The sequence below is a fragment of the Quercus suber genome, unplaced genomic scaffold, assembly GCF_002906115.3.
Source record: "Quercus suber isolate HL8 unplaced genomic scaffold, Cork oak 2.0 scaffold_401, whole genome shotgun sequence".
Lineage (NCBI taxonomy): Eukaryota > Viridiplantae > Streptophyta > Magnoliopsida > Fagales > Fagaceae > Quercus > Quercus suber.
Window position 1 is genome coordinate 347,229 of NW_027069852.1, and position 13,888 is coordinate 361,116.

At 34.3% G+C, this 13,888-nt stretch overlaps 2 protein-coding genes and 2 non-coding genes across 8 annotated transcripts; all 4 read right to left on the reverse strand.

Moving 5' to 3' along the window:
• Positions 1-854: 854 nt before the first annotated feature.
• Positions 855-6,022, reverse strand: LOC111993979 (pyridoxal reductase, chloroplastic). 3 transcript variants are annotated; one of them, XM_024025829.2, is made up of 9 exons: positions 5,833-6,022; positions 5,472-5,700; positions 3,911-4,004; positions 3,558-3,681; positions 3,006-3,107; positions 2,521-2,672; positions 2,338-2,431; positions 1,141-1,322; positions 855-1,044 (listed from the first exon to the last, which is right to left on the reverse strand). In XM_024025829.2, exons 1-9 carry the CDS (start codon positions 5,953-5,955, stop codon positions 1,041-1,043), a joined length of 1,104 nt encoding a protein of 367 aa, XP_023881597.1. In that variant the 5' UTR covers positions 5,956-6,022; the 3' UTR covers positions 855-1,040. The 3 variants fall into 3 exon arrangements, with proteins under 3 accessions (XP_023881597.1, XP_023881598.1, XP_023881600.1); XM_024025830.2 differs by lacking the exon at positions 855-1,044 and having other exon boundaries at positions 1,137-1,322; XM_024025832.2 differs by lacking the exon at positions 855-1,044 and having other exon boundaries at positions 1,208-1,322; positions 2,357-2,431.
• A 1,597-nt stretch (positions 6,023-7,619) lies between these two features.
• On the reverse strand, positions 7,620-7,699 carry TRNAL-UAG (transfer RNA leucine (anticodon UAG)). Its single transcript has one exon. It is a non-coding gene; the product is annotated as a tRNA-Leu (tRNA).
• A 480-nt stretch (positions 7,700-8,179) lies between these two features.
• TRNAL-UAG (transfer RNA leucine (anticodon UAG)) lies at positions 8,180-8,259 on the reverse strand. Its single transcript has one exon. It is a non-coding gene; the product is annotated as a tRNA-Leu (tRNA).
• Positions 8,260-9,673: 1,414 nt separating this feature from the next.
• On the reverse strand, positions 9,674-11,237 carry LOC111993972 (homeobox-leucine zipper protein ATHB-7). Of its 3 annotated transcripts, none has more exons than XM_024025816.2 (3): positions 10,579-11,237; positions 10,061-10,332; positions 9,674-9,923 (listed from the first exon to the last, which is right to left on the reverse strand). In XM_024025816.2, coding segments are annotated over exons 1-3 (651 nt in total). In that variant the 5' UTR covers positions 10,957-11,237; the 3' UTR covers positions 9,674-9,922. The 3 variants fall into 3 exon arrangements, with proteins under 3 accessions (XP_023881584.1, XP_023881583.1, XP_023881582.1); XM_024025815.2 differs by having other exon boundaries at positions 9,674-9,929; XM_024025814.2 differs by having other exon boundaries at positions 9,674-10,332.
• Between the last annotated feature and the right edge of the window lie 2,651 nt (positions 11,238-13,888).

Consider the following 13,888-nt stretch of genomic DNA (forward strand, 5'->3'; position numbering starts at 1 on the left):
CATGATCAAAGTTTTAAATTATATTATCCTGAAGCACTCAATCATACAATTAGGATGATTTTTGGCATTACGAAACCCTTATTGGGACGGGTGCTGGTGAATTTATTGTTACAATTTCATTTTGTTCACATTTTAATCCGTGAAGTAGTTTACTTCAGGATTTATTATATATGCACTAAGTTTTTTTAACAAAGGAAATATTAAAATTTTAAACTTGAAACATTTTAGTATTCTCTTAGATTAATAGGATAGTGGGATCCTAAATGGCTTGACTTCTTCATAGCGGACACAAATATACTAATTCAGCTCTATGCTTTTCTCAAAAAAAAAAAAAAAAAAAAAAAAAAAGTACAGAAGTTGAAAAATTGGCAGCGACAGCCTAGAAGTTAGGAACCTGTCTTCTTCATAATAATTTTGGTACCTGAAGAAATAATAATCATTGATTTGTTTTCTTTATTTTATTTGCAGCTTTGGTAAAGCTTCAATTTCACTAAATCCATTTAGACTCAATAATACATTGTTTAACCAAAATGAATATATATGGTATTAAAAAGAAGAAGTCATCTAGACCCAATAATACATTGTCTAACCAGGATGTATATATATGGTATTGTGTCTTCTAATATTTTTCATTAGTCGAAGATAAAATGTTCATCCTGTGTTTCAGTCTATTTTCCATTACTTTGTTGGTTGTAATATGTCAGATGACTGTGTTGTGTCATTGTTGGGCTTTGAATTTGCATAAACTTGCTAAGGAAAGTGATGATGTTAGCACTTGCGTTGGGTTTCTCTGGCACCTACATTTCTAACTTATTGCTGTCATTTAAAAACCGAAAGGGAAAAAAGAAGAAGAAGAGGAGGAAATCAAGAGTATTACTAGAGTGATGATACTTGGAACAAAACTATGAAATATAAATACTATATTGTTTATCACAGATACAAACGTCTTATGATAATCTTTGTTGATATTTTGCCTTCTATGTCCCCTGTGTCTTCATATCTTCTAAGCAGGAACCAGTCTGTTATTATCTATCCAAATTTTATCTGTGGATCAAGAGTAAAAAAGGATAAAACACATTAATTGACTCTTGTACTCACAATTTTGGTCTTAAGAAATATAAAAAGGAATACCATATCTACCTTGTCTGAAAAATGTTCTGGATCATCCTCTGGGGAGACTCGAGAGCTGCATTTTCTAACTGTAGTAACTCGCCTGAACTGAGTTGCCATCCAAGAGCACCCAAATTTTCCTCTGCCTGTTTTATGGTCTTAACTCCAGGTATTGGAATGGCACCCATGCAGATGCACCAGTTTATAGCAACCTGGCAAAAAAATTGTCTTACATTAGGCGAAAAATAGACTCACCATTTCAGAATGGATTAGCATTAGGAATGACGGATATTACAAGTTTAGGGACAAGAATAATCATATGTTGCACTACCGTTAGCTAAAAACAATAATGGTAAATTTGTGTGTGCTTGCTGAACAAGTGGTCATGGTAACATACTGGCCTTTTCAACTTTACTCATTCTGTAATACAGAACATGAGAGGCAAGGTTATCTTGGAAATATGAAAAAAGCTATGCTATAAGAGAACAGGTATAGAGAGCTGTATTTAGCTAAAGGGGTATTTGAACTTTCTCCCTCTTATTTATGGTGTAGTTTGCAATGTCCTCTATAAACTTAAAAACTAAGCAACGTCCTTCCTTAACAATGAGTAATAAGCATTTTGTCTTTTGCCATTAAAATTTGTGTCGAATTTAAATTTTGACTAGATAAGTTTTTTGAAATTTTTTTGACATTTCCATTAAATTTGATGGAAATATTAGGATGCAAAGTGCAGAAACGGATTTAAGCATTTAAGGCCCTAGATAAGAAGGGCATGCTGAAATCCAGGACTTGAGACAGCAGAAAAAGATGAATACACATGCTACACCTGGAGATGTACATTTTGGAAGATAGGAACTACAGAGAGCGATATCTGCTGCTGACCCTATATGCTTATGGTAGAGCAGCAAGAAGCTATTAACCTTCTACGAGCACAAGAGATAATTACAGGGAAAAAAAGAGAGAAAAATACTATGAACTTATCATTACTTTAATGATGACAAGTCTCATGTTACTAAAACCAGTTTGACATGCTTAATTGCCAGAAAGCAGTAGTAATGTAGGATTAGAGCATACCGTGAATTTTAGGAATGCAATATTTATGAAAGGTATATCACATGAAACACATTAGCAGTATAATCTTGTATCATATTGGACTAGCAAATTATACTCCAATAATTGATAGATGCACAGCAGTTGCTAAATCTTTTGAGAAGTAAAAATGATTACTTGTGGTACAGTTTTGCACCTCTTTTGTGCAATTTCTCTTAGTGAACTCAACAAAGGCTCCAATCCTGGAAGAATTTGCCTGAAAAGAAAGGCCCTGCAAAAAGGAGAAATTATTAGGTATAGAATTCATCATCCATCCTTTTCTATCATCAAGTAGATAGTGTAAACATAATCCTATTTTACCGAGGCCCACGTGGAAGTTTGGAGGGTGTATATTTTCCAGTAAGCATTCCAAGCCCTAATGGACTATAAGCAATCAAGCGGATGCCTAGAGAATCACATATATTCTTGATCTCCAACTGATCTTTTCCCATGCTTAGCAAAGAAAATTGCACCTGAAATTAGGGTGTTCTAGAATATAAGACGATACTTTTGGTATACATCCATACAATGATACAAAATATATCCACCATAAGCAATGTAAGCCCAGCACAACCATCCACTATTATTATGGTAAGATGGATGCTCAATAGTTTATATCCTCTTCTGATAGCATAAAACGATACTTATACTGCTTTGCAGAAGATGGAGGATTCGGTACATAGGGTGATGCATATGATAGACAAATGGCATTAATCATGTTGATTTGAGTAGTAGGGAGAGCAAAGGAGCTAGGGAAATGTGTTTACAAAAGATAGTAGCCTTGACACATAGGTATAAAGTCATACCTGGGCTGAGCATAAGGGGACTCCCCGGTCTTTCAGGTATTCATATATCTTTACGAGCTGCTTTGGTCCATAGTTGCTCACCCCAACTGCTTGAACTAAACCCTACATGGTTCCATATTGTCAATATGACTATATTGCATATTGTCCTTGTTAATTGACTTTGAATGGTTGAATATATATGATAAATCAAATAATCAACCATGCTTCCTTTCAAAATTAAATAGATCAAATACTTGGGAAAAGAAATTACACCAGGAAAAGAGAGAGAGATGGGGGGAGGGGGGGGGGGAGTGGAAAATTGTGTGTGTTAAATGTACAAATTACACCAGGAAAAGAGAGAGAGATGGGGGGGGGGGGGAGTGGAAAATTGTGTGTGTTAAATGTACAAAGGCATTGAAATTATCTGAATTGCTGCAGTTCCCAACATAAAAGCTTCGAAACTAATCACAATGCCACCATGAAAAAAATAAAGATTTTTCTGCATTGTTCAAGAATAGGAACACTTTATCTTGTTGACTAAATAGTTTTCATACTTATTTAAATAGTGGTAACCTTCTCGTACATTGCCACTAAACCATCCCAGAGAGCTAACTCCTGCAAAGGAGCATAATTTGCAGTTGACCAGTGCAATTGTCCTATTCCAATTTGCTCAATCTGCATCCGATCTAGAGAGGCCCTGAAAAATCAGTCAAGCTTTATTATCATAAGCAATAGAAGCAATATGCATCTGTTTAGAGTTATTTTTTTTTTATTTTTTATTTTTCCCAGAGGGGGGGGGGGGATTGTGTGTGATTGATGAACATATTACATTAGGGTGTCTCTGAAAATTTTATTCAGTCTACTCTTGGGCAAAATTGCTAAAAGGCCAAAGAATATAACCACAAAACAGCAAAAAGTAGTATTACTTGCAAGCATTCACGAACTGCCCTGGTGTTAAGCGCCATGGATATGCTGCAAACTTTGTAGCAATCACAATTTCATTCTGCCCCCGCTTTTGACCTGAGGATACATTTACATAAGCACTGAAACACTTAGTACTTTGTATGGCATTAAAACCAACGAAAATACTCTCATCCTGCAATACCCACACCACTTTTTCTTCCCTTTTATTGGACATCTTTAATTCTTTGATCAATCAAGAATGAGAGTTCATTCAAGTATTGAGCAATAAGACCGTAAATCAAGTTATATTATCTTTACGATGTTGCAGACTTAACTCTGATCACTAACCATTTATTAGAGTTCCTAGTGTTCTACTTTCAAGTGAGTAGATAAATTTTCAAACATTGAACATTTGGTTGATCTCATTGACACAATAGCCTATAGTTTCTTCTGTCCCTCCCATCTTCTCTATAGCACTCATTAAATCCTTCTTAAAAATTGAAACTTTCAATGATGAAGAAAGAAACTATGGCTGCTTTCTCCACAAAAGCCTCTAATGGCTACAATGTATGATCCATTAGTTTATTAGCTATATTTCATCGTTTCACATTTAGTGTGTGTTTGGCATCAACTCATTTAGCTTTTTACTGAAAATGTGCTAAAGTATGTTTGTACTTTGAAAAAGTGAGAAAAAGTGAGGTTTTAAAAAACTGTATATAAAAGCTTGCAAAAAAGCTAGACTGAAACGGAAACTTAAAGCTGAAATGGAGCTAAACAAACTTAATTCTTGGGAGGCATCATCTTCATCAAATGTAAAAACAATATGCACTGGTCTTAGTGGTCTACCAGTTTCAAGTAAGTTGTACAGGGACATAGAAAAAAAAAGGTCTTAGTCAATGCACAAAGCTCCCACTTTTGGGGAGTTTGGGAGAGGTCATGTAGGCAGCTTTACCCTCAAATTCCAATGACCCAACAGGCTCTTGCCCAACACCAACATCAGAAATGGGTAAATAAGTTACAACTAGAAAGTTCCTTAATGTACTAGGATATATGTGGCAACACCAGGGATGCTAATCTGTTGATGTAAGAAACAACTCGAGGAACTTCAATTTGCTCTTCACTGAATAAAGGTTGGAAACTTGAGCATTGAAAGCATTGTTACTGTTTACAATTGCTCAAGAAGAAAGATGAGAAAGGGAATTGCAAGGTCTCTAGCATCATTGAAGCCAATGGATAACGAAACTGAATGATGAACCACATCAGAAGAACCGAATTTTCATTAGAGGGTTTAATAATCAAATGGTAACTGTTTCTGTTGTAGCATATGGTTTCAACTTCCAACTTATAAGGCTATTTGAACATTAAGATTAAAAAGTGTGGCACTAATTCAATTTCAAAATCATAGGGATCATCTTTACAGCTTGACAAACATATACACTTGGAGACACATACATTTTGTCAAGAACCATTGATCAACGTGTTTTGTGTCTGTGTGACCACCTGTTTACTAGTTGAAAACCCAATGTTCTTTAATCGCTTGGTGACTAAGTATGAGTAAATGAAACTTGAGAAAGAAAAACTAACCTTGATACTCCCTGATGAACTTCCCAAGAAGCTTTTCACTCTGCCCATTTAACCTGCCAGTCCCATAAGAATCAGCTGTATCAAAGAGATTTATACCATTGTCCACAGCTAAATTAAAAGTTTGTTGAAGCTCAGTGTCCATTGATTCCTGGTACCCCCATAGAAGCTGGTTGCCCCATGCCCAAGTTCCAAACCCCATTGGTGACACACTAAGTGGGCCTATCTTCACCTGCCAATACCATTGAAACATACACTATTAAAATCCAAAATACACACATACATGCATATGCAGCATATATATTATGCACCACACAAAAACAAAGAGAGGAATGTTTAAGGACATATTATATTATACATATACCTTTTGCCATGGCCAATAGGGAGGGAGTTTGAGGGGCTTAAATGGTGAGGAAGGAAGGGAAATTTCATTTAGAGGGCTGAAAGAGTTGAAATAGGCTGTGGGTGTTGAGGTAAAGAAACCCATTATTGCTAACTAAACTAGTGGGTGTTGGGGAAGACAGTTGAAAGAGCTTGGTTGAGTTGAGTGGATATTGTCATATCTTTTAATGGATAGGATATAATATAAACATGGACATATTGTTGGGTGACACCTAACACTTTGAACTTGTAGTCCCACTTTGAACTGAAGTGTTGTTCACCTTAGATTACTAAAAGTAATCTAAAAAGAGAGAGGGGGAGTTACATGAGGATCATATTACTTGAATGTATTCAAGGTTAAAATTCTTTAGCTCTCAAACTATTGAATTATAAAAAATTATTGAAATTGAATCATAATAAAATAAATAATGAATACCAAATTTGTTGAGAATTATAAAAAAATTATTGAAATTGAATAATAAAATAAATAATGAATACCAAATTTTTATTGAAACAAAAGGAAAATTTGATAGTGTATTAAAGAATTTAAAATAAAACAGTAAACTTATTTGAAAATATTGGTAATAGAATTTCAATTGGGGTGATAAATTAAATTTTTTTTACAACTTTGGTAATAGAGTTTCATAAACTACTTTAAAAATTATTTAATCACATGAAAAAACATATTATATGAAGAGTAACACTTACATTGAGCCACTTGGTACCAACTTTTATTAGAAGATAAAACTTTAATTGGAGCAGTATTTTATTTTATTTTATTTTATTTCATTTAGGGTAAAATATGTAATGTTTACATAATTACATTGAACTATTTGGTACAACCACAAAATGTTAAGATGCAAGCTCCTATCATATAATGGTAAGAGTTTCCCCAAACCTAATTAATTAATCATATCTGGCATCAAGTGGGTTCAAGCAAAGCTCACAAAGCTAATTTCTATTTGCTTAATAAGCGGGTGTTTAGTGGATTGGTTACTTTTGGGCTTCATAGCAATGTCAAAATTATTGTTTTAGATCCAATGCTCATAGTGGGTCAAATATGGGAGGTAAAATTGGGTCTATCTAATCAAATCTCGTTAGCTGACAATACTATTAGATGATCTCTTTCCTGTCATATATAATGGCCAAAATGGGCATATACCCCTTTCGCACAAAATATGTAGCAAAATGCCCATGTTTTGAAACTATTTAGGAAAATGCTCATGTTTTAAACTCGATTTTCTAAAAATCGAGTTTCAATGAAAAACTCAATTTTTAGAAAATCGAATTATAAGCAATCAAACTTAAAAAAAAAAAAAACATGGAACTCAAGTTCCATGTAGTTTTTTTTTTTTTTTAAGTAACTCGATTTTTGCCAAATTGAGTTTTTCATTGAAACTTGATTTTTAGAAAATAGAGTTTCAAACCAGAAGCATTTTCTTAAATAGTTTTAAAACGCGGGCATTTGCTGGAATTTTTGGGCGAAAGGGGTATTTTGCCATTTTTACCCATAAATAATCCAAAACATATTAATAGCAAAAATAGAATACTCCTAATTGTTATGGCTTTTACTATTATTTTATTGGCAAGAGGAGTTTCCCCAATTTTAGTGTTTCTTTGTCATTCTTGCTTCCATTGGGCCTGATACTAATGTTATCCCCTCAAAAACACAGATTGAACTTAAATTCAAATTCAAGCCCAATTGAAGACTAGGGACACAGCCCAAAATAACATGAGAGAGGGCCCACAAAAAAAGCAAAAAAACGAAATTGACAGCTGTGGGATTTGAACCCACGCCCTTTCGGACCAGAGCCTAAATCTGGCGCCTTAGACCACTCGGCCAAACTGTCGTGCTTGTGCATATAAGTACCTATTTCATGACTATAAATAAATTATATGATAGTTTTTTTTTTTTTTTAAGTAACTCGATTTTTGCCAAATTGAGTTTTTCATTGAAACTTGATTTTTAGAAAATAGAGTTTCAAACCAGAAGCATTTTCTTAAATAGTTTTAAAACGCGGGCATTTGCTGGAATTTTTGGGCGAAAGGGGTATTTTGCCATTTTTACCCATAAATAATCCAAAACATATTAATAGCAAAAATAGAATACTCCTAATTGTTATGGCTTTTACTATTATTTTATTGGCAAGAGGAGTTTCCCCAATTTTAGTGTTTCTTTGTCATTCTTGCTTCCATTGGGCCTGATACTAATGTTATCCCCTCAAAAACACAGATTGAACTTAAATTCAAATTCAAGCCCAATTGAAGACTAGGGACACAGCCCAAAATAACATGAGAGAGGGCCCACAAAAAAAGCAAAAAAACGAAATTGACAGCTGTGGGATTTGAACCCACGCCCTTTCGGACCAGAGCCTAAATCTGGCGCCTTAGACCACTCGGCCAAACTGTCGTGCTTGTGCATATAAGTACCTATTTCATGACTATAAATAAATTATATGATTTTTTACCTGCTGTCAACATTTGTTACATTTGTGTGCGCTTTAGACTAAGCAGTAAGCACAGAATAGGCCATTATGCTAATAAAGTAATACCCACTTGAAGATTTCACATGGAGGTTTCAAAGTGAGTGCTTTTTGTCACTTCCCAGCTTAAATAATAATTTTTCATGAAACGCATAAAGCCACCAAAAAGAAAAAAACAAAAGAGCTTGTTAGTGTCAGTGTGTCGCTCTTATCTTGCTTAAGAAGTTGTATGACTTTGATTTTTTATTTTTTAATGTGTTACTTTCATTTCTCTTAAAGTAACTAGTTTTTATTACAGCATATTTCATGAGAATATTTTTGAGAAGGAAGTGAATTTCGATTGGGCCGTGGAGTAAAAAATATATGTTTGCTGACTTGAAATCAAATGAAAGTATTAGACTTTGATGGCAACATTCTGGGATTTGATGTCTCGAAAAAGACCAAAAAATGTAGACGTGATCAGTGATTACCCTCTAAAAGTTCTAGAGCATAGCCCATTTAACAGTGTTTTTAGTATTGAAGAGTGGTGGTAGGACCTTGTTATAATAAAAAACAAAAAAAGTAGTAGGACCTGCTTCATAATTTAACATTTTGAACCAAAACTCATGGCGAAAAACTGAGAATAGCATATACCCAGTAACCAGAACCTTGAAGGCAAGTTAAGAGGCATGAAAAAAAATTCTAAATTTGAAAGCAGAAGGGACATTAGGATAAATAAATTAACAAGAAAAAACAGGAACACAAAGAGTGACTAAGAACAAAGGGGAAGCCTAACCATGAAAAGAGCCAAAAATATTACCAGACCAATCCCACTTTGCTAGAAGATGAGCTACCTTGTTTTTATGTTCGACTACCTGAAACCATAGTGTTCCAAAAATATGTTTTTCTCTAGTGTTACAGGCTTTTTCTAGGATGAATTATACTTGTGATTGAACAGTACTATACACAGAATATAGAAAAAAAAGTTTGTCAAAAGTTGTATAACCAACATTTACAAGCTTTTGCTAGGATGAATTAAACTTGTGATTGAACAGTATTATATACAGTATAACCAATATTGATTTAGTGCGCAGGGCCATTCCCATTAATGGCCATCTTGTGTAACTGAGGTTTAAGTGCTTTTAAGGCCATCTTGTGTGCCAGATTGACCTTAACTTAGAACCATTCTCAGAAATTCTTTTAGTTAAATAAAGTATGGTAATTTGTTCATGGAACCTCACTGACTTGGCTTGTGGGTTTCATTTAAGTCTTGCATCTTATTGTGTTGATGTATACACCATAAGCCACAAAGAAGAAATAATTAATTCTATAATTCACACAATCAAACAATACACTGCTAAATTATTCAAGCATAATGTTGCACTTTTGGTATTGATGTTTGTCATATTTCTACAAGATCGCAGTCTTTGCCTCACAACACATGCACACACTCACACGGGCAAACACGCCTGAACAAACCTCTAGGTGACCATTCCTTTGCTTGCTTCAGTTGTCTTGAGCTCTGTAGCATTCCTTTAATCTACTATATGGATGCTTGATGGACTATTCTGAATGTACTTGGAGCCATCCACTTCACCATTCCCTCTCTCCTCTGGTCCTTTCGAAGGTCCAATTGTTAAACAAATATCCAAAATTTGTAAGCTAGGTGCATTTTTCTTAGTCCAAAAGTATAGCTAGTATGAACTACTACATAACTGATCAAGCAGACCACATGAATCATAAGTGTACCATTTTTCAAGTGATGCAAAGGGAACATGTACATGTTCTGTCACGTTCAGAAGTCCTTGTCCTTCCTCTAAGTTTCCAACGCCAGTCTTATCTTCATGTGGACACATGACTGCACTGCCTTCCATTCCCTCCTGAAAGCAATTCAGCTTTGCTTTAGTCTCACTATTGGTATTTACATTATTTGATGTACAAACAGCACTATTTCCTTCCAAACCCTTGCTGTGTTCATTCCCACCATGAGTTTTTTCCAGCAGATCACCTAGGATTTGCAACTGTTGGCAAAATCAAACAAGATGCTCATGTTTATGGCATGGAAAATTTTTCAAAGCTACTGTCAGTTTTACTACAAAAAGTTTACAACTTGTCATGACAACGAATGTGATTGATGCCACATATCAGTTTGAAAGAACTATGTGATAAAATTTGTAATATCCTTGGTATATTTCTGTTGACTACTTGAACATATGGGAATTAATGCCTTCTCATAATATAATAATATATATTTAAAAAAACAGTACCTGTATGAGCAAGGATTGTCTCTCTTTCTTTAAGGACTCAAACTGGGATGCTAAATTGTCATAATTATCTTTGAGTATTTTGTATTCATTCTCTATCTGTTTTGACTTCCATCTAGCCCTTCTGTTCTGAAACCATATGGCAATCTGGCGAGGCTGCAGCCCAAGCTCTCGTGCCAGTTGCACCTTCTTCCTAGGCTCGAGCCTTGTCTCTGATTCAAATGAGGATTCTAGTGACTTAATTTGTTCAGCACTAAACCTGCTCTTGTTCACAATCTTGTTCTTCTTCTTTCTTGCAGTTTGAGGTGGCTGCTGGCAAGTGAAGATTTCATAGTTACCTTCTGGCACTGCTGGACTGTACATGTACTCTCTACCTTCCATTGTTTTGTTTCTCAATTGAGACAGGAAGAACTGTTTATCAAAGTAGTTTAATTAATAGAGTAATAAAAGATATAACTCTCTTTGTTTTTGGAAGCAAAGAGAGTCATATCTTTGTGATGAATGAGCTTTGGAACTCTACCATGGAGGTTGGCTGTAGGATATATAGTTAGGCATGAAGAGAGTATATGGACTTTTGCTTTCAGATAATTATGACTTATGGATTACTCCAACCAATGGGATTAGATACCGTATTGCAATGTCCATCTTATGCCTTTGAGGACATTCCTATCTTCTCTCTTTTTATTTATAGACAGTGATCCATGCATAGTTTTTGTTCGAGTCCCATCACAGTGGTATAAAAATGGAAAAGTAAATTATACACAGGTCATCTTTGCAAGCGTACACATAATTGGAGGCTACCCAAGAGACTCGTGACTGAGTGGTATTGTCCAATGAGGAAAATTTAGAAAAAAGGAAAGGAAAAAGCATACAATTGAGATCTGTTTCTAATTTCATTGAAAACTGTTTCTGAAAAAGATGAAGCTTTCTAGTTTCAAATGTAGTAATTAGAAAGTTTGTGTAGTAAATTGTAATAGGACTAAACTATATGAGGAAACTGTAGTTTTCTCAAATGATATAAAATATATGAAGAAAATGGCAATGACAAAAATGCCATTTGGTTAGTCAGTGAGAAAATTGAACAGAAAAAAGCAAAAAAAATTAAACACTATTCATTTTAAGGGGTTTGGTTTATCTTAGAAGTTAAAAGAACGCATCTCTTAGTTAACATATTTTCTTGACTACAGAATCTTGCATGTGGCAAGGTATGTGAGAGCATTGTTTCCTGCTCTTATTTTCAAACTTAGGATCACTTTATTGTGAGTAAAGAGGAAAATTTTCAAGATATTATTATCGACCTTTAGATCTTTTGCTGAGGAAAATTTTCGAACTGTTCGTGTCAACCTTTTGATCTTTGCTGTCTGGATCAGTGTGGAACCGATATTTTGTGGTTAGATCTGCTGTTATGTAGCTAGCTTACAAAAATAATTGGCCATGGGGTCTGAGTAGTCAAATTTAAGCTTTATCAGCGTCTGGAAGATAGAGATTAATCAACTAACTTTGAACTTGCATGCACTTTTTCAGTACATTAGATTTTTGTAAAGTTCCCACAATCAATCACTGACAATTAGCTTGTCAGAAGAAAAAGTTCTTGGCAATGAACTTTGAAATAAGTGGCTCCCTCTCTCTCTCTCTCTCTTTATTAACATATTCTGGTTTTGATTCACAAAGGGTGGCAGTTAATTCTAAATAGACTTTTGATTAGATTTGACTAATACAGGTATATATTAGCACTTTGTCACTACTATCACTAATTAATCAACCACTTACTCAGCTGGGAAGTAAACTCATAGTGATTTTATGAAGATTGTTGTACTAGTTTTACAAGATGTTGATGGATATAATAAACTCCTGTAGTCTTGTTCCATTGAAGGAAACATTTTTAATTACTTAGTACTGAAGGCACAGATTAAAGCTATGTAACAATAATTTGAACAAATGACATCCTGCATAATTTGAACAAAAAGATGGGTGCAATCTTTGGCATGAAGTTTCTGGCTCATATTGATTCTTATCACTTGAATATCTAGGATAAGATTTCGTACTAGTCTTAGAGTAGATCATAAATTCCTAAGCAGAATATGAGGATCAACTAATTAAGTCGCCTAACACAGACAAATGAATGATGAATAATAGATTGTAAAGTTAAATCACATGAGATATTAAAAATCAACCTAAACAATGATAGGTTAATCATACCAGTTGGCTTTAGACAAAGGCCAACTTCATTTCATACCCATTTTGGTTTCAAGTTTCAGGTATAGATTTGGCCACGAAGTTCATATAATTTGAGACCATTGATTCAGGTACTATTTTTCCAAACTCTGTTCATTTTTTGGTGGTATTGGATTGTCCAAAATGGCTTTACAGTTTGGCGTGTATATGTCATGTATTCTTACCAAAACAGTAGGTGTCAATGTCATGGTTGGTGAAGTGTCTTGTGAACAAGAATAGGTGTCGGTCAATAAGCTTAGGATACTCTTTCTAATTTGTCCTCGCTTGCACGCTACGGGAGCCTTAAATTGTTGACAATTTGGCAAGGAATTATTGAGCCCTATAGGTTTTGATTTCCAAAACACATTTTGAAAGTAAATTCATTTTTTGGAAATAAAAAATAAACACAAACAATGAACATCCCCTGGAACACGTTTACAGTTAACCAACAAGACCTGAAATTTGACTGCTACTATATTGACAACAGTTCTTTGATTGAAGTTCTGAAAATTCCTTACCAACAATTTTTATTGGTCATTAAAGGGCAATTACCCTGTGTTAGTCCCATTCAAGTAGGACATTTAGACATGGTTTGGAACTTTGGATACAGTCTTATCATTCAGCATTTGAAGGGGACATTATAATTTACCTATGGAGATGAGAGTACTTAAATACCACAATGGATGTAGATTGAAATCTACTGTATATACCATGCAATCACCTTAAATGCACTAGAATAAAGTGTAGACTAAAATGTAAACTATATCCTTAAAATTTGAGGTAATTTTAATTTTAAGCCCTAAATGTATAAAAAATTGAGTTTTAGTTCCCAACATGGGTCTGTTTTACTTGTGGTCTTTCTGTCCATGCTTAACTTAATTAGACTTTTGTGAAATCCACAAGTTAACAATGAGAATAAGAAAATTCCTACATTACGATGCCTAAATTATCAAGCCTAACATATACCAAGCTTACTCAAAGTAAAATAAACTGCAAAAAAGGGTAACAACCTACGTAAAAAGAGTAATGCCTAATTAAATTAGGAATTTGAATACAAACTTACATGTATAAAACCTCTTACAAGCCTATGGATTGCCTA